Source organism: Pituophis catenifer, unplaced genomic scaffold (genome assembly GCF_029215685.1).
Source record: "Pituophis catenifer annectens isolate HBS135680 unplaced genomic scaffold, rPitCat1.0.hap2 SCAF_4, whole genome shotgun sequence".
NCBI classification, from domain to species: Eukaryota; Metazoa; Chordata; class Lepidosauria; order Squamata; family Colubridae; genus Pituophis; species Pituophis catenifer.
The window spans coordinates 37,476,092-37,496,008 of record NW_027256884.1 but is presented as its reverse complement, the minus strand read 5'-3'; the positions used below and the strand labels follow the sequence as shown (position 1 = coordinate 37,496,008).

General features: G+C 37.6%; 1 protein-coding gene across 1 annotated transcript in view; it reads right to left on the bottom strand.

Moving 5' to 3' along the window:
• The window catches only part of INPP4A (inositol polyphosphate-4-phosphatase type I A), a 117,963-nt gene that overhangs the window by 7,315 nt on the left and 90,731 nt on the right, over nt 1–19,917 (bottom strand). The window contains exons 17-24 of the mRNA XM_070942636.1: nt 19,664–19,802; nt 12,364–12,396; nt 11,757–11,929; nt 10,065–10,188; nt 8,631–8,757; nt 4,943–5,083; nt 4,201–4,298; nt 1,995–2,107 (exon numbers count right to left, since the gene is read on the bottom strand). Of these exons, the coding sequence (XP_070798737.1) occupies nt 1,995–2,107; nt 4,201–4,298; nt 4,943–5,083; nt 8,631–8,757; nt 10,065–10,188; nt 11,757–11,929; nt 12,364–12,396; nt 19,664–19,802 (948 nt within the window). The remainder of the gene's footprint in view (nt 1–1,994; nt 2,108–4,200; nt 4,299–4,942; nt 5,084–8,630; nt 8,758–10,064; nt 10,189–11,756; nt 11,930–12,363; nt 12,397–19,663; nt 19,803–19,917) is intronic.

Genomic DNA, 19,917 nt, shown 5'->3' with positions numbered 1-19,917 from the left:
CAATGAGATATTTCTAACATTTCTTGAGATATCTACAGAAACTACACAATTATGATATATGTAGAGCAGTAGTGGGTTTCAAATCCCAGTTCAAGTGTGTGCGTGCAATGCTTCCGCGCATGCGCAGAGACGTCCAAGCGGGTGGGTGGAGCCTCCCGTTGCCACCACTACCGGTTTGCCCAATCCAGGGTGAACCGGTAGCAACCCACCACTGATACAGAGATATATGGAAAGCCGTTTGGTTTAGTGATTAAGGCAGGAGACTGCAAGTTCTAGTCCCACCATAGCCATGAAAGCCAGCTGGATGACTTTAGGTCAGTTACTCTCAGCCCACCTCACAGGGTTGTTGTTGTGGGGAAAATAGAAGGAGGAAGGTGTGTTGGATTTGCTCGCCACCTTGAATTATTTGTAAAACTAATAAAAGTTGGATATAAATAATCAAATATTATAATAATCAAATAAATGTACTTTTAACATCAAAATCAACAAAGTAGAAAAAGCATGGCTTCTGGAATTCTTGCCACCTCCTTTATGAACAATGGCCATTGGTGCTTTTGCCTTCATCTTTGTGTAATAAAGTAATGGGTTGCATCTGCATCTGTATATATGCACTTTTCCCCAAAGGTTGTGCATATGCATTTCCTATATACATGAGTGTCTAAACATATTTCTACTTTTCCTATGTTTCTTCTGTATTGTGTTGTGGTTTGTGTATATGTACGCAGTGCAAAGTACAGAGCAAGCTGCATACATTCCACTATGAGTCACATGACAGGAGGAAGGGGCCTTAGACTGAAGCTGTCATCAGCATTCCAAGGCTTTGCCCATTTGGGAAATCTTCTCAGCAGGCCTCAACCTTACCTAGTCCATTTTCAGACTTAATCTGTTTTTTACTGGCTTCTTCCTCACATCAAATTTAGTCCTGTTCTATTTCTTTGTCACATAAATCACATATAATCCTGAAGCCCTTTAAGTAATCTCCAGAATTCTGATGAATTAGAAATATTAAAAATAGTCAAAATCTTACAATGATGCCCAGACTGAATTTATGCAACAGTGCCCAGAACCTAAAATTTTGCTAATCCTGGAGGAAATCATGCCATGATAGAACCACGATAGAAAGGTTTGGTTCTCCAACCCAACAAGACAGACACAGACTTCAGAGGATAATTGGAACTGCAGAAAAAACAATTGCTACCAACCTGCCTTCCATTGAGGACCTGTATACTGCACGAGTCAAAAAGAGGGCTGTGAAAATATATACAGACCCTTCACATTCTGGACATAAACTGTTTCAACTCCTACCCTCAAAACGATGCTAGAGGGCACTGTACATCAGAACAAGTAGACACAAGAACAGTTTTTTCCTGAATGCCATCACTCTGCTAAACAAATAATTTCCTCAACACTGTCAAACTAGTTACTAAGTCTGCATTACTATTAATCTTCTCATTGTTCCCATCACCCATTTCCTCCCATTTATGACTGTGACTGTAACCTTGTTGCTGGTATCCTTAAGATTTATATTGACTGTTTCCCTATGACTATCATTAAGTGTTGTACCTTATGATTCTTGACGAATGTATCTTTTCTTTTATGTACACTGAGAGCGTATGCACCAAGATAAATTCCTTGTGTGTCCAGTCACACTTGGCCAATAAAGAATTCTATTCTATTCTATTCTATTCTATTCTATTCTATTCTATTCTATTCTATTCTATTCTATTCTATTCTATTCTATTCTTACCTAACCTAACCTAACCTAACCTAACCTAACCTAACCTAACCTAACCTAACCTAACCTAACCAAATGTCTTAAAATCAGAAAACTGGAAGGTGTTTCTATAATCTTTTTAGTCAAGGAAACAACATGGCACAACAGCAGAGAACATGCAGGGGTCTGAAGCTTTCTGTACTGCTGCTTATTCTGAAGACATAACGTTGTCATGGGAGATAAGTGACAACATACTTAAGTTAACTTTCTTTAATCTTACCTCAGCAGCTTGCCAAAGAATATCAACATTCTTATTTTTTCTTGCATGTACATTCTGTCCAAGGAATCTCAATAGTTCAGGCAGGCATGTTTGACTCCGAGATCGAGGTAGACCTGAAGAAAGAAAAAAAACCACCTTAACAAATGCCCAATAGCATTTTTTCATCTGAGAATGGATAGGTTACGTTTAGCAACAGAGAGTTATTCTCATGACTGTATCTCTCCTATCCAAGCTACATAAGCTGACAGCTTGACATTAGCAATGGGGGGGGGGGGGAGAGGGGATATTTGAATGTAAGGAGGAAGGGGGGGGATGGAAGCTTGTGAGCAGCTTCAGTCAGCCCAGGTCAACTATCGGTATGCAGAGTTGGGAACCAAGAACCTGTTTCCTAAACAATATACAAGCACCTAATTGGACCGGATAACTGGGGGATGGCTGGCGGGGAAAAAGGAAAATTTACTTTGTATTGTTTGCATGAGAAAACCTCAGATTCAGCTTATGCTATATCTGTAAGCTTCAGTAAAGTATACTCTTGGCAAAAAAAACCCCCAAATGGCCAGGAGTCTTTCTTTGCCAGATGACTGAATGGCACAGTTGACAGTTATGTTTTTAGCAAAATCATAGAAATTCAATAGAATTTAGGAAATCTGAACTAGAGTACGTAAAACCTATGGATCACCCAATATTCTTTACTTCAGGAACTGGAACTATACATAATAGGAATTCAGAAGCCATTCTTACACATCTCACATCAACTGATGTGTTGCATCTGATATGGTGAACTCCATGAAAATTTATACTTTTTAATAAAATGTGTTAGTTGGAAAAAGTACTACTAGATTCCTTCAGATTTTTGGGGACCGCCTATGAGGGCCATGAGCACTCTTTTGTAATGGTTGCACTTCCTTTTTGAGGGAGCAGATAGAAAAAAGAGGATTGGTAAAAGGTAAGCAGCAATAGTGAAAGGAGATCTTGTATTCTAAGCTGTAAATTCCTTGAATAATATTGCTAAAATTAATATGAATATCCCTTTTCTTATCCACATCTGAGCACAGAACTGATTTAGTGCTGAATTTGCATATCATGAATGTGCTGGCATCATCATTGCAGGAAACAGACTGCCAGCTATTTAAAACAAAAACAGCAGCAAATAAAACTGGAGTTATACTTTTTCATTTCAGTAAGTAGAAGGACTTGAAAAAGACATTTAAATGCCATACTGTCAAAGTGACCTACAAAGATCAGAATCATGCAGGCCATGGTATTCTCCATAAAAGTGAAAGTTGGACTATGAAGAAGTAGAATAAGAAGATTGATGCTTTTAAAATTTGGTGTTGGTAAAGACTCTTGAAAATATCATGGGCAATCAAGAAAACAAACTAACAGATCATTGAATAAATCAATCCTGAGTTCTCACTCAAGACATACTTGATTAGCTCAAATTATCCTACACTGGGCATTATGAGAAGTATTAGAGCTTTCTGAAGAAGGCTCTAATGCTGGGAAAGGTAAGGAAAGAGGCAAGGATGACCATCAGCGAGTTAGGACACCATTATTGTGGCAATAAGTGCAGCACTGGACAAACTGAAAGACCAGGTTAGGGATAGAATCTATCAGGGGTGTCAAACTGGCAACCCATGGGCTGCCTGCGTCATGCGCAGGCCACGCCTACCCCAGAGTTTGACATCCGTGGGATAGATTGTCATGGAAAATATTTATGTGGTCACTAAGCAATGAGTTGATGATGCATATCAATCAATCAACTTCAATTGGAATTGTATTTTGGTTACTCTACATGTGTCTATGGCCACACAAACCCTTCAGTATCAGGGTTTAGGGACTGTACGCAGGAGGTTGATACTGTTCCATTTTACCAAACCCAACTCAAAACATTAACTGAGATTTTATTTATTTATTTATTTATTTATTTATTTATTGTTAAATTTGTATACCGCCCTTCTCCCTGAGGACTCAGGGCAGTGAACAGCCAAGTAAAAACATAAAACTACAAACATTAAAATACAATTAATATATATATATATAAATATATATAAATTTGGCCCTAAGAAACCTCAATGTATTAAAGAAACCTCAATGTATTCGGGAGACATAGCTACTGATTTTTAATTGTTTTGTTATCATATAAAAGCAGATCTTTTCTTGATTTAAATTGTGTTGAATACAAATATCTGTAATTCACACTTACAATCTTCAGGCAAAACTTCTTTGAACTGTTCAAAGTAGGAATTCAACCGCACTAAGCTTTCCATGTTAATAATTTCCTGCAAGGAGGTATCGCCAAACCTTTAAAAATTTAAAGGACCTTATTAATAGAGCTTCCAAACAAAAATGGGAGAACATCTGCAAGCTTTCAAATTGTTCTTTTCAAAAGGAGTCTGGCACATATATGGGAACACTTTAAAGCAGCTGTGACTTTCCTGGGATTGCATGATTGCCCTTTATAGCCGAGAAACAATCTTGGCAAAAAGACATCTTATTTATTTTCCATAAGCATTACATAGGCATCAATTTCTTGTTCAGTCGCTAAATCGTGCCCGACTCCTTGCGATCCCATGGAGTACAGCACACCAGGCCTCCCCAGCCTCCACTGTTTCCATGCATGCTCCAAATCACATGTTGCCTTTTGAATATGGATACTGCATGATCTACTGGATAATGTTGTAAATGCCTCAAGATATCCCACAAAGCCAAGCTTGCATCTAATCTTAAATATAATATCAGCAGGCTAGATAGAGTAGTAATCTATATAGTAGACATATAAGTACTGATTCCACAAAGGTTTTCATGTCATTCAACTTCTTCCTGAGCTATCCTTTAAATAACGACTTGGAAATTCATTCGGTATATATCTAGGAGGAGGAAAACCAATTTATCTGCTGCCTGTTAAATATGAAAGATTAGAAAAGAGAATGTGTAGGTATATGTACTTTTCTGCTAAAGTCTGCTGTTCATTGATTCCCACGTTGAAGAGTACTGGTTGAACTCTCAGCAACATGCCACTCTGGATTTCACGAGGCAAGGCATCGAACAAGGTGCTTGGTAGTGGAATCCTCACATTAAATCCATCCCTAATTTAGACAAGGAAGTTGAAGCTAATCAAGCAATAGTATTATTTTCAGAAAGGCCCCTTTAAAAAATATTTAAGGCATACAGTATGTTGCTATCTAGGAGATTGCTAACAGTAACTAAAATCAAAACTCTAAGCACTCTAAGAATCTCCATTCTTGGCAGTTTTCAGAAAGCAATGGAAATACAGTATAATAGGAGAATCTAAAGACCTGGCTTGAATGTCATATCAGCCCAAGAGTCTAAGCTTAACAAACCATGTTGTTCAAGAAAAGCACATTGATATAAACAACCTCTTAATTAGCAGTTTGCTCATAGTGAGTGGATACATTAACTACCAAAATATTATAGTTACATGTGCCCAGACATGGTCAAATCAGGCCGACCTTATATCTACATGAAAACTCACTTCTTTTCCTCCTTTGATTATTATAACATGCATTTCTTAACTATTTCTGGTTAGTTTTTTTTTTTTTTTTAATTTATTTTTATATGCCGCCCTTCTCCGGAGACTCAGGGCGGCTTACAATGCATTAAGCAATAGCCTTCATACTTTTGTATATTTTATACAAAGTCAGCTTATTGCCCCCACAAACCAGGTCCTAGTTAAGTTAGTAACATAAAACTGGAATGAACAGGCTATATCATACTGGCTGGGGAATTCTTGAAGTGTAGATCTCTTAGAGTTGCTGAGGTTAAGAAATTCTGGACTAGACTTCCAGTTGACGTTGTGGCGCTATCGGACACGAAGAGCGGGGCTCTGCAAAATCATGCCAAATCCCTTCATTGGAGGGCCCCATAAGGGGCTAAAGTCACCCTGTAGGGGTGACGAAGAGTGGAGGGGTGTCCTGCAGGTCACGGAGAGTGGTGGCTCTCCTGCTTGACCCAGGGCTAATTCCCTCTCAGCTGATAACGAAGAGGAGTGGCAGCCATTATGGCTGCTGTGAAGCTGGGGCAGCCGAAGAAACAAAGAATGTGCTGGAGCGATGTGCATAAACAGTAACTGGAACTGGATGAGGTTACCTTTTTTTACCTAAAACCTACCCCAAAGAAAATTAACTTGGAAAAGAGATTCTTTGAAACTTTTGTTTAAGTGGCAAACAATTACAGAGAGAAAAATTACAGACCCGGAAGAAAAGTTTTTAAAAAGAGAGCGCAAAACCTTTAAAAACATTGAAAGATTGGAACTCTAATTTTTACTGGCAATAAGGCATTTTAAAATGCTGTAATTACCTGTCAGAATTTTGATTATCTGTTTGAATAAATACAAATGGAACCTGTTAGAATTTGTGCAATGTTGAAGTTAAGCTGAAGGCGCCATCTACTGGTGAATGAAATAGACAGTATACTCCTACAACTCTGGGAAAAATACCGATAAGACAGAGGAGAAAGTAGAAATAACATCTGAAGGATTACTGTGCTATCTATTGCTCTATATTTATCTGCTCCAAGACTACTGGAGTTCTAATGGTGAAAACATGAAAGACATTTAATTAGAGTGACTTTCAAACATCAGGAGTTATGATTGAACTTATAGAGTGGATTTAAGGAGACATTTGGAAATCTTCCTGGATTACTTAAAAAGAGCTAAATTGACTAACTGTGGGACATAAAGAATTATATTACTGTATTCCCTGAGGAGCAATGTCTGGACTGAGTAAATGATTTTCAGATCGACTTTCTGAGATCAAAGATAATTGAGACTCTGGGACAGTGATAGACCACTGACAGACTATTGAGCTATACTGGGACTTATTAAAAGAAGACAAGATGTTTCAGCAGGGGGAAATAAGTGGGTTTTAAAAAGAATTGGTGTTGATGTTTCAAAGCATTTATGATATCATGACAAGGAATCACAGGAGATATAATGGATTTAATGAATAACATAAATGGGAAGCTAGAAAGTGTTCCACAAGGGATAATGAATAATGATCAAAAAGCCCAGGAAACTGAGGAGATAATAGAGCGACCAGGGGAAAGGATAGAATGGACAAATCAACAAATAAAACAAGAAGATAAGAAAGAGAAAGCAATAAAAACTTATGAAGCAATTCAGGGAAAATACATGCTAAAAGACCAAAAAATGATACTGGATAAACAGAAAGATATCTTTGAAAATAAAATAGAGATTTGGGCAAATCCTCTGGAGGCTTGGTAGCAAAAGATAGTAGAAATGGAAGAAATACTTAAGCTAATCAGGAAAGATGTAGATAGAGATGAAGACCCAAGGGAGGAATTTGGAGGCAAGTTAAAAAATTAATAAGAATTGAAATATTAAAATGGGCAAGAGGTGATGGATAAAGGAAATGTTATGTAACACAAGATTGGCTTTATTAGGAGCTAGATGTTGTGGCCTGCCATTGGCCAGCAGAGCTGGCAGCAGAGTCGGACAGTGACGAGGTTGGGGAGAAACTTGGGTCAGTCCTGGGGGCTGGGGAAAGCTCGGACGAGGGTTCTGCATCGGAGGCAGAGAGGGGACCAAGGCCATCTGATAGTTATGTGCTGCCTCCGGAGTTTCCGGAGTCTCCGGTGTCTGACATAAGCGAGGCAGAAGAACAGTGGGAGCCTGTTCCCAGTGTGCACATGCGCAGAGCTGCCAGAAGACAAGAACAATTAAGTCAATTTGGGAGTAAGGCTTGGAAATGATTGGCCCCTTCCATAAGACATAAAAGAGGAGTGAACGGGACGTGAGCTTTTGCAGGAAGTAATTAGTTCATCTGGTCGGTTCAAGCTTTGAAAAGTTCTGTTTGACTCTGTGCCAAGTTTGGCCTTGCCCTGTGTTTGGCAATTAATTCTCTGGCAGCATTCCAGGGGAGATAAGGTGCGTGTTTATAAACATTCCCCTGAAAGACTGTTTGTGAAGCCTTGCAGACTGTGAATGACAATAATTCACAGCCGTGTAAATAAAAGAGGTTTTGCCAGGACTAAGATTGTGCTTTATACTTTCTAAGGAAGCCTAGATGAGTACACTAGAAAAGAGGCAGAAACAAGAAATAGGGAGAATATTATTATGCATATTTTTATATAATATACTAAAAGTCATAGCTAGATATAAAGATTAGATGGTGAAAGATCGTGACACTATGTATGTTTTAATGATAATTGTTATTGTCATTGGAATCGGGGGCTAAAATGTTGAACAACTAAATAATGAAGGCCTATATTTTATCACAAATATATGTATGTATATGTGTGTGTGTGTTTGTGTATGCATGTATGTGAGAAGACTACATTTCCTCCTCAGAATACTGAAGAAACCACATTTGTTATCTTCTTGCATACAGTACAAATGAAAGTTGTTATTTATTCCTTCTACAAATCCTTATCCAAGAGCTTCATTCATAATTTTAAAAAGGATAACGTGGCTTGCATTTTATCTTAAGTAAAACAGATGGTCAATTTATGTTTACATGTTGCACAAGAGTAACACATTGGTATAAGCACTCTACTAATTAGAACATGTTCTAAAATGTTCCTTATTAGGGAAAGCATTTCTCCTTTCTTTCCCTTCCCCAACCTCTCTTCTCCATTCCTACTCCAATTTTTTACCTATTTCCTGTAATGACTGGCAGCATATCAGCAGAAGCCATGGAAGTGGCCTGAGTTACTTTAAACGTTACATTTCTCAAGTCCATTATTCCCACACTCATATCTTCTAGCATAGCCAGTTCTTCTCCTAAATGAAAAAAAAATGAAGACAATATTAATATGATTACAAAATATATGTTTACATTTATTGCCAACTATTATAAAATAGTCTTTGAGGCAAGCTGAAGCCCCCGTGATTCTGAATAAGTTTGTTTAGTTTTCTTGAAAACATGAGATAATGTCTGGGATTTACTTTTCAATTTCTTAGTTAACTTGTATCTCTGAAATTCCCTAAAGCAGGGGTCCCCAAACCCTGGTCCATGAACCGACATCGGTCTACGGCATGCCAAAAACTAGACCGTGCAAACAAGCAAAGCCCCATCCGCACACTGCAGGCAGCACACAAAACCATGCACCCTCCGGTCTGCAGAAAAACCTGTCTCCACGGAACCAGTCTCTGATGGCCAAAAGTTTGGGGGCCACAGCCCTAAAGTATCTCTCCAAGCACTAACCAAGTTTGAACTGCTTAGCTTCTGAACCCAGATAAGGATGAGCTATGACTGATGTTCACACTTTAATTGCAATATAACACTCCTACAGTGTAACAGGAACTAGTCATGTTTTCTGGGTCCAACATCACATCTTCATACTAATATGAGCTCTGAGTTGCATCAATAGTGAGATGAGTGGCATATACATTTAATAAATAAATAAACATGATAAAGATGTCAGTGCAGTGATAGCTAACATGGAGGCATTCCTCTGCAGACTTGCAGAGACTTGCAATTTGTGCCAGCACCATAAGCAGAAATTAAGCCATCAAAAATTACTTCGGATAGCGTGATCAGTGGCATATAAATTTATAAATTAATAAATAAATCCAATTTCCAAAGTAACTTGTAAGTTTGGATTGACATTTCAACTTTAATGTCTCAATTTTGCCAAGGCTTTCAGCTAAAAATAGTTGCCATTGTTTGAGATAACACAATCCAAATAAAATTAATTTCAACAAATCCAAATATTTAGGTACACTCCAACAGAAAGTTTTCCATTCAAAAAGGCAGCCAGTGTTAAAAATTTGTTCGTCCTGCTGAACAACTCTTCTCTAATTGCTCTTCTGTTGCTTGAGGAACTTATCAGTACACACCAGTTCATTACACAGTTTCTGAATTTGGACCCTGTCCATAATCATCACAAGCATCTTTGATTTTTAGTTGCATTGGATTCTGTTGACTGATTTAAAATTTAATTGTATTTCATGGTTTGATTCTAAACCTACCTAGAGCCTTTTTGTGTTTGAATAACAAGACCTACATTATCTACACATATTTCATTAAGTGTAACGCTTCAGGGAATTAATAACTCTGCATGCTTTCCCCATGCAATGTTCTTTACCGTAAGTACTTAAAAGGCTTTCAAACTGGGCCAGCAGACCAATGGTATACAGCTGCCTCAGGAATCCATTATCATGCAGGCAATTCCTCAGCTTGATAATGAAACCACAGATCAGGGCTGTAAGCTGCATGAAAGAATACAAAAAGAAAATAATTGAAGATACTTGCCAAGGTTTCTCAAGTTTACTCAGCCAATACTAATATGGCAGATTGCTTCTGAATGGATGAATCATAAAGGTCATTAGACTTCCACTGCAATCTGAAGACAGAATTGCAATTGTTTTTCACGCTATCAGTTTTATTGCACTTTTTGTTATGTTCATCCATCAGTGCCTCCCATAGTAACTGCTATGGGAGATTCAGAAGTGGAAGATTCAATTCACCTGTGCAACCATTTGAAATTCAGCACAAATACTTATCCAACCTTTGCAGTCAGCATCATTTTATTAAATTATATTTTAATGGATCTGTAAATGATTTTTAAAAGGTTGTCCACCTAATACTTCTTATTACTGAAAACTGACTGAATACTCTCAGCATTTGGTCAACTTTGCCAAAATGGTAAATGGATATCAAGAAGTAATAGCGTATTCTATAGGTAGGATGTCACCATTCAGTGCTGGAATCCTAAATTCACATTTTCTAAAAGGATAACCCCCAAGGAAAAGTCTTGGAGGACTTATTAAAATCCAGATGACTTAGCAGCCCTTTAGGTATATAATTCCCATATGCCTATGCCATCACTTCAAGTTCTGCTTGGAAGCAGATTAGAACTCAGTGCCATTATTTTAAGATTTTCTGGTTAATTCTATATATTTGGTGCCAATTAATACTGCGTGTAATCATCTTGCACCAAGGCTTCAGAATAGTTTCAAAAGCAGGCCAATATGTGAAATCCCTACTATGGCCATATTTTTTTCGGAAACAATAAAGGAGAAATCTGAAAAGGGGGCAAATATGAAAGAAGTTTGTAAAGATAAAAAATGTTTATTTTTATAACTTTGCTTTACAAAGGAAAACGCAGAAGCAAAACCAAAAGAAATTTTACGAAGATGTGTATTCTAATAAAAACATCTCAAATTAAACACTATACATTTATTTTAAAGAGACAATTCAATTGCCATATTTTTCACATGAATATGAAAGACTGTGCATTAAGTGGTACCATTAATACAGTAAAAGTTAAATGAGCAAAATAAGAGATGGCATAGTGGTTAGATGCAGTATTGCAGGCAAACTCTGGCCACAGCTTAGAATTTGATTTTGATCAGCTCAAGGTTGACTCAGCCTTCCATCCTTCTGAAGTAGGTAAAATGAAGACCCAGGTTGCTGGGGGCAAATATGCTGATATTGTAAACCACTCAGAGTATGCTTGTAAAGCACTATGGAGCAATACATAAGTCTAAGTGCTACTGCTATAAAAGACAAAAGTGAGTTTTTGAAAAATAAGTCTAAAGTACAGCTTTTTTATAAAGTTCTGTCCTTTATAATAAAGGACACACGGGCACTCTAAATATTCCAAAAGTTTATCACCGCAGAAGAGAAATCTGTGACTATGTTATCTGGTTCCAAAATTGCTAAAGTGCCCTACATGATCACTCTCCCCTTTTGAGTACAATCATTGTTTTCAAACTGTTAATCCTCCAAGCACAAATCCCAAAGTCCAAAATATAGATTCCATGTTCTTGCTTACAGTTTGGCAAAAGACCACATCCCTCCGGTACTGAAGGCTTAAGCAAAGAGCTATGGTGGGGGCACTGTCCTGCATTAAAAGAAAGACCATTGCTTTCTTTGCTGTGTCACTCATCATGGCCACACAGTCCGTGAGCGTTGTTAGCAGAGGATAAAGAGCCTCACTCCATTCACCTACAGGTCAGAAAAGAGAAGAGCAAGGCACTTCTGTATGTTTATGTATTTTGGTTTTAAGTACAATTTAATATCGTCTGAAGGCATCTAAGAATCCCAAGACTGCACATATCTCAATCTCAGTCATGATCTATCAGTTGCATTCAAACATCATAGATAGATAGATAGATAGATAGATAGATAGATAGATAGATAGATATAATTTAGATTGAGTGATCATCAACTCAAGATACTATTATCCATAGTTTATTTTGTGAGAAAGAGGGATAGTCTCTCTCTCTCTCTCTCTCTCCCTCCCCCCACTCAAAAGTCAATGTAGTAGAAAATGTACAATCAGCAAAAGATGTTAAATTAAGACAGTCATTCCCTGTCCCCCTCCCCCCCTGAGTTTTTCAAGTACAAATACGATGAATGGAGGGGGAAAATATACATACCTGGGTTGGATTCTTCAGGAGTAGGACTGCAATCTGCATAAAAATGGAGGTGTAACATGCATGATTAAGGGGCAGCAACACATTTTAAAGATAAGCAACTGAAATGCTTAGCACAAGCAGTCTCAAATATTTGGGGAGGGGTATCAATTTATATAGGAGTGGGCCATCTATGGTTGTAGGGATGCACATGTCCTGAAACTTTTTTCAAAAGCCTTCGGCAAAAAATCCAAGTAAGAACAATATAGCACAACTGCTCTGTAGGGAAAGGCAAGAAGGAGAAGGAGAGAATTAGCACAGAGAGGAAAAAAATGGGTTGTGAGAAAAACAGCAAATAGGTGACTCAACTCATGTTGCTTCTAGTCTTGTCCACTGTTTGAATAAGCTCATTCATTACTGACATGCAGCTTCCTATAAATTTCTTGCAATGAAAGAAAACACATGGTTGCTTCTTCCTGCTGTAGCCTCTTTCAAGATCCTCTTTTCTGCTTAAAACACACTACACCTGCTGGTAGGAGGACCAAAATCCCTGTGCTACCAATTCACGGAAGCACCTAGAAACTGGGAAAAATACAGGTGTATCATTTTGGGCCTTATCTACTACAGCCTACAGAGTTTGAGCCATCAGCTTCATGGCTTGCATTAGAAGCTACTAAATAGAATAGCAGAATATCAACTATTTGGGGTGTACCAAATAACCCAAATATACACAAAGACATTTTAAAGGTGTGCACCTGAAACATTTAATGTGTACAGTTAAAAATGTAAAGAATAAATATGGTGTGTTTGTGAAGAAAATTCACCAGAAAAAAAAGATTAAAAGCAAACTTTCTTGGAAATGTTAATTCAATGACAAATTCAATTTCATTTCAAACAGCCTTCATTCAGGCTCTATTGAACAGTACAACTGGCAACCCATCACATAATTTTTTCCAGCTTTTATGTATGTTTTACACTCTTCTCCAATGTTAAAAAATTGTTTACAACTTTCAGCAAGAAACACATTTATGAACATTTATTAATAGTTTAATTGATTTTATTGTCTGTTCTTTAATTTTTTAAATAATATTTAAACTCACTACACCAAGTTTATTGATGGATTAGAAGTATACACCAGCAACTTAAAGAGCTGGCAGGAGGCTGGTGAAAGGGGAAATCTGTTGGTTTGCTGCAGACGAACTAGAATCTGTGCTTAACGTGCATTCATAAAAAATATTATTATTCCATTTTCTTCCCTACCTGCTTTTAAAACTTCTTTAAAACTTCTAACTTTTTATAAGTTTAGTATGTGGTCCCTTGGAGTGCAAGGCGATCAAACTGGTCAATCCTAGAGGAGATCAACCCTGACTGCTCTTTAGAAGGCCAGATCCTGGAGATGAAACTCAAATACTTTGGCCACCTAAAGAGAAGGAAGGACTCACTGGAGAAGAGCCTAATGCTGGGTGAGGGCAAAAGAAGAAGGGGATGAATCAGAGAATGAAGTGGCTGGATGGAGTCTCTGAAGTAGTCGGCACGACCTTAAATGGACTCCAGGGGGTGGTAGAGGATAGGAAAGCTTGGGGAAACGTTGTCCATGGGGTCACGATGAGTGGGGAATGACTTCGCGACTAACAACAATAACAGTAAACAACTCTGTCACAAATAACAGAAGAACTTAAGTCCAGCAGAATTTACTTGACCATTACAGTATTTTCGGAGTATAAGACACACCTTAGTTTTTGGGGAGGAAAATAAGAAAAAAGCTGATTGGCAGGAGAATACCCCCCAATCAGCTGTTCCCAGAGGTGAATTTTAGCAACAGGTTCCTTGGTTGTGAGCTCTGTGCCTTGCTTTTTTTTACTTTTTTTTTTCTGCCTCTGAAACTTCTGAAACTGTGTTTCAGAAAAAACTTTTTTTCCTGCCTCTGTAAGCCCCCGAAACAGCTTCAGAAAAAAAGCCTCTGAAGCTCTGTTTGGGAACTTCTGTTCTTAAGCTTCTTTTCTGATGCTTTTTTCAGCCTCTGAAACCTCCGTTTGAGAAGCTGGTCAGGGCTACATTCGGAGTATAAGACGCACCCAGATTTTCACCCTCTTTTTGGGGGGAAAAAGGTGCGTCTTATACTCAGAAAAATTCAATATATACTTCCCTGTCTCTTCTTCCCTTGAACTATGATTCCAAAGGTCTGAAATTAGTTTACACCAAGAAAATAAAAGCCTAATGTTTAAGTGATAATAATCCACCAGAATCAATCCATGGAAGTAGATGGTAATGGATCCCAATCTACCATGCTGGTCCAGTACAGGTTGGTAAAGAAATATTTTTTAACTTCTGGGTCCAGGGCTGAGTGACTGGCCTAGCCAGCGTCTGTGCCTAAGGAGGATAGGACCTGGGCTTCCCTACTCCTACTCCAGCACTTTAACCATTTCATTATTCTATCTGTACCATGATAGATAGACAGACAGCTAGATATCTTCATATTATATGACAAGTTCCTTAGGGTTGTTCTATGGATGGAGAATGGAGGTGAGGATAAGTGCAAGAAATTCAGGCTGGAACTTTATATGATGGAAAAACATTAAGGTCAGCATCTTATCTTCTCTGTCATAAGAGAAGATTTTTTGTTTGGTTTTTAATGAAGTGATTGCATAAAGATTCGGCTGTCACTTGCAGGAAGAGCAGGAAAACATTCCACAAGTGATATTGCATTATACATTTAGCATTGGAAAATATTGTCAGAGAGAGAGGAACAAAGCTATATTAGTTTATGTCTAGTTCCAACCGCTGAATTTAATTTTGTAATTTTATAGCATACCTGCAACTAGAATAGAAACAGTATTCTAATAATAGGCAACACTAAAAACTTAGAAAATGTTTATTGTTCTAATGATTCTGCTGTCATGCTGATTTTTACAATGTCATATTATAAGCATTACACCCCTATGCAATGTCACACTCTTTAAAAAATCCTATAGGGTTTAAAACGTGACTATGCATTCTCTTCCTAATCTTCTCACTGGTGTGTTTTTAAAAATAAATACTGCCTACCATGACTTCAGCTGTGTAAATAATCAAGTTAAAAATCTCCTGGCTTAGAATGTGATGTTACTCTAATATTTTAGTATGCATTGATTATAGATTAAAATACTTACTGGGGGGGGGGAAATACACATCAGTATAAATGTGACACTGACTGTATCAATCCATTATTTCAATGGTTATCAAACAGGACAGTATCAGGAAATATTTGATGTAAATATATTCCATGACCTAATACTGTATATATGATATTGCTCTAGTTGGGGGGATTATTTTCCTCATTACCTATCTAATATATGAGATTCGTCTTATAAATTGCCTTTATTAATCTGATGTCATCAGATTATGCCTATATTTTGCACACTTTCACAATAAAATCAGAATGTGTATTAAAATTTTACTATAATAGCTATTTGCACATTAATACACTATTCCATACATAATACATTATTCATTCTTCCACTTTGCTAGTGCTTAACATATATAAATTTAAAGTAGTAACTAGAATTCTGAATAAACCATATATGTACTGTTCTATATTAATAAATTAAAAGAGGCATCTCAGTTATTTCAGATAATAATGTGATTTTACTATTTTAAATAATAATTTATTGTGAAATCACAAACAAAAAACTGTTGTAAGGAAACATAATGAAGAGACAATATAAGACTATAGGTGTTGTAAAAATTATTTTGAAATGTCAAGCAAGCACATGGAATACAATACATTCTTACTCTACATTCTGAAACATTTATATATAACGTTATGTATTATTCATATTCCAGTATGAACATACTCTGCACTACTTATAGAACATGACAATTAGGGAAGTAGATTTGCAGATGATCACCGCTTTAGATTAGAATAATACTAGTGTTTTTGTAACGAACATGTCAGTGCTATTAATTGATCAATCTTTAACTGTGTTTTAAATACTGTATTATTTAATCAGGTTTCCCAGATAGGTTTGTATGCAAAAGGTTAAATACCTCTGAGCAAACTGTATGTTTCAGAGAATCTTTAAGTAAGCAAAAGTTGATACAGACTCTACCTACCCTGTACAAAATTAGAAATGGCATATTTCTGCAAATTTAAGTATAAATTTTATGTGCATTTGTTTCTCTTTGGATTTTTCCTATTCTCCCTTGTAGTACTCTTGTAGCTCAGCAATATTCTTAAGTCTCCTTGCATGTGTTGTATTTGGAGATCCTCCCATCGATTTTCAAAACATTTTCAAAGTCTGGGAATTCCTGATCAATATCTTTGATCAGGGATTCCTAAACATTCAAATACAATGATCTGTATTTGCATGATACCTATATCTGGAACTGCTACACATAGTATTGGTCTAAAATAATCTTTCCCAAAGTGGTACCCTCTAGTTATCTTAAATTTCAAGTCCCATAACACCCAGCAAATAGATCCAAGAGCCATGTTTGATAGAGGAATTACAGGTTTGTCTGCACATCTCAAGGAAGGCTCACTTAAAGAATCAAATTAATTAAAGAAATGTTTAGATGCAGTGATGGGATCCTCCCTGTTTAACAACCAATTTGGTGATCACGCGCTTTGCGTGCTTCACGCACATGCACAGTTTGAAGAAATCTTCACTTTCGTGTTTCTTCGGAGGAGAAACACAGCTGAGGTGCGGCAATCTGCTCTGCCGCGTAAATCAGCTGAGAAGATAAAGATAGGAAAATGGCGCGGGCAGGCAGATGGGTCCATCTGATCATCGGGGCGAAGTGGTTCACTACCAGCTGATTGTCAGAGCTACTGGTTCGCCCGAACTGGTCCAAACCGGTAGAATCTCACCCCTGCTTAGATGGTAGTTTTCACTCTAGAATGAGTCTTGAGTGAGATTAGAGTCACAACACTAACATATAAATCCTGCCCTGTGGATTGCAAAAATGTTCCTCTTTCAAATGTGAGAAGAGCCACACTCATATCCTTTACATGTCCAAAAAGGGCAAATACCTACAGGTATCTGAAATACCTTTAGGGCTTGCAATTTGCTTTCCACGCCCACTTTAAGACAATAATTTTGGCCTATAAGAGGCCTGAAGTTACTATAATTGGAAATAATTACTTTTCCCACTATGAATTTGTTTGGACTCTATGGAGATCTGTAGAATTACCGCAACCAAATTTCTAAATGTTTTCATGTTACTGTAATTTTTATGATGGATGGCCAATACATTCTGTGGACAAACCATCCAATGAACAAAATATTTATTTCATCTTGGTATACATACAGACCCTGCATATTTTGAGTTCTACAGGCACCTAAAACACATGTGTTGCAGGCAGAAGTGTTCTAGGGTGGGGAGAATGAAAAAAGGGAAAGCCCTAGGTGGTAGCAGCAGTCAAAAGGAGATAGAGGAAAGAAAAGCACAGAGATATGATAGGGAAGGGTGGACAAATGGATCATTCACAATGATGAAGAAGGGGTCATACGACAAGGTGTGGAGAGATGTGAAAGGGCAGTTGGGGTGGTTGGTTTTGTAATGTAATGTGATGATGGTGCTGTGTAGATAGCAGTGGGAGACAAGTGAAAAGAAGGTGCAGGAAGATGGGAGGTTGGGGAAGCATAGCCAGTTGGAGTCATCTAAAGCAGGGGTCTCCACCTTTGGCAACTTTAAGACTTCAGCTTCGCTGGCTGAGGAACTCTGGGAATTGAAGTCCACAAGTCTTAAAGTTGTCATGGTTGGAGAACCCTGATCTAAAGCACAGTGAGGTTACTGGTGGCACACAGCTAAATGGAGGTACAGGAAGGAAGGAGTGATAATATCACTGGAGGGACAGGTGTCTAGGCCACTTGGAAAGGGAGGGGAGAGAGAAGCAAGGTGCACCAGCCTTCCCCTACTTGCACTTTAAGACTCCTCTAGAGTTCAGCTCAAACCCTGAATCACCAAGAGGTTTTTGTTTTGCCAGACTGCAAAGCTCTGTCCAGAATGGTCCAGCTCAATTTCCAAGCCACAATGTCTTTGTTCTATGCACAGAAGAAACACATTATTCCTTTCTTGCACGATTTATATTTCTATGTATATTTTAATGTCTTTTACTTCTTTTATGTTGCTTTGGTCATCTTGCTGAAAAGGCATAGTAATACATATGTTCATACACACACACACACACACACACACACACACACACACACACACATAAATGTTGTACAGTATGAATACCTCTGGTCTCTGAAACATATTGCAGCACTTAAGGTCTTCAACCTAACCAAGTAGGTGGCTTGAAACAAGCCATGTTCCCGCCTCAGTGTCTTACTTCCATCCACAATAGAGGGAACGAAATACCAGCCTACCTTTTAGATTATTTGCCCATAGAAAGCATGCCACATAATATATGAAAGTATCCTAAAATATCAACTAATTTGAAATAATCAGTTGATTTCTTAATTAGGAGATAAACTTCTGAAAATATCACTGGGCAATTTTTCTATCTTCAGGTATATGCAGGGCCGTCAGACATTTTTATAAATACTGAAACTAGAGTCTGGAGTTCTTTATTTTTTTAATTTCAAGAATATAAAGAAAATTAATTAAGGCATGGAATGGAACTGATGAAAAGATTAATGTCTACAGGCACAGTGGTGCCTAATAGCACCATGTTATGTACTTCTGATAAAATAATCTAGTTAGCTTTTACTCCCAAAGATGCTTCTTCCAAAAGGCAACTGGATTTTCTTGGGTTTTTTTCTTTGAAGACATTTCACTTTTTATCCACGAAGCTTCTTCAGTTCTGAACTTCTGAACTGAAGAAGCTTCTTGAATGAGAAGTGAAATGTTTTTAAAGAAAACAACAACAACAAGAAAATCCAGTTGCCTTTTGGAAAAAGCACCTTTGGGACAACCATGACCTGGATTATTAAGAATCTCCATAGAAAATCAAACTTCTACTATAGCTTTTTGGAGAGTGATTAGAAGCACTCCCTATTTAATCCTTTTTAGGAAATGGTCTGAAAATTCAAAATGGAAATACAACAAAAAGACCATGGCTCTCTCATTCCTGGGACCTTACTGTTAAATGAAGGTTCCTAGTATACCAAGAAATGCTTACAATACATGGATCATGATTAAGGAAGAGCTAAGAAATGCAACAAAGCAGAACAAAATGGCAACAGCAAAAAGCCATGGCTGTCATACGCACTTGTGATTCTGGGAAAATGGCATGCAGAGGATGAAATGGATGAAGATGATGGTGGGGATGATGAAGATGAGATGATTTCATTTAAGATCTCTGGCTTTATCCAGTATGCACGGGTATCTTGTTTACCTTTCTTGCTAGAGCAGCTGACTTCACACAGGAAAACATCTTCACAGCTATCACTTTGTAATCGTTCTTTCTGGAGAAGCTTGTCTACCCTCTGGATAATGCATTCAAGACTTTTATCAACATTCACCCAGACTTTTTCCTGGGAAGGGACAAACAGAAAGGGATCAATGACATACTGGTGTGCCCAGTATAATGAAAAGAAAGAAAGAAGTATATTGAAATAATATTTTGAAAATACTATTTTCACTACTTTC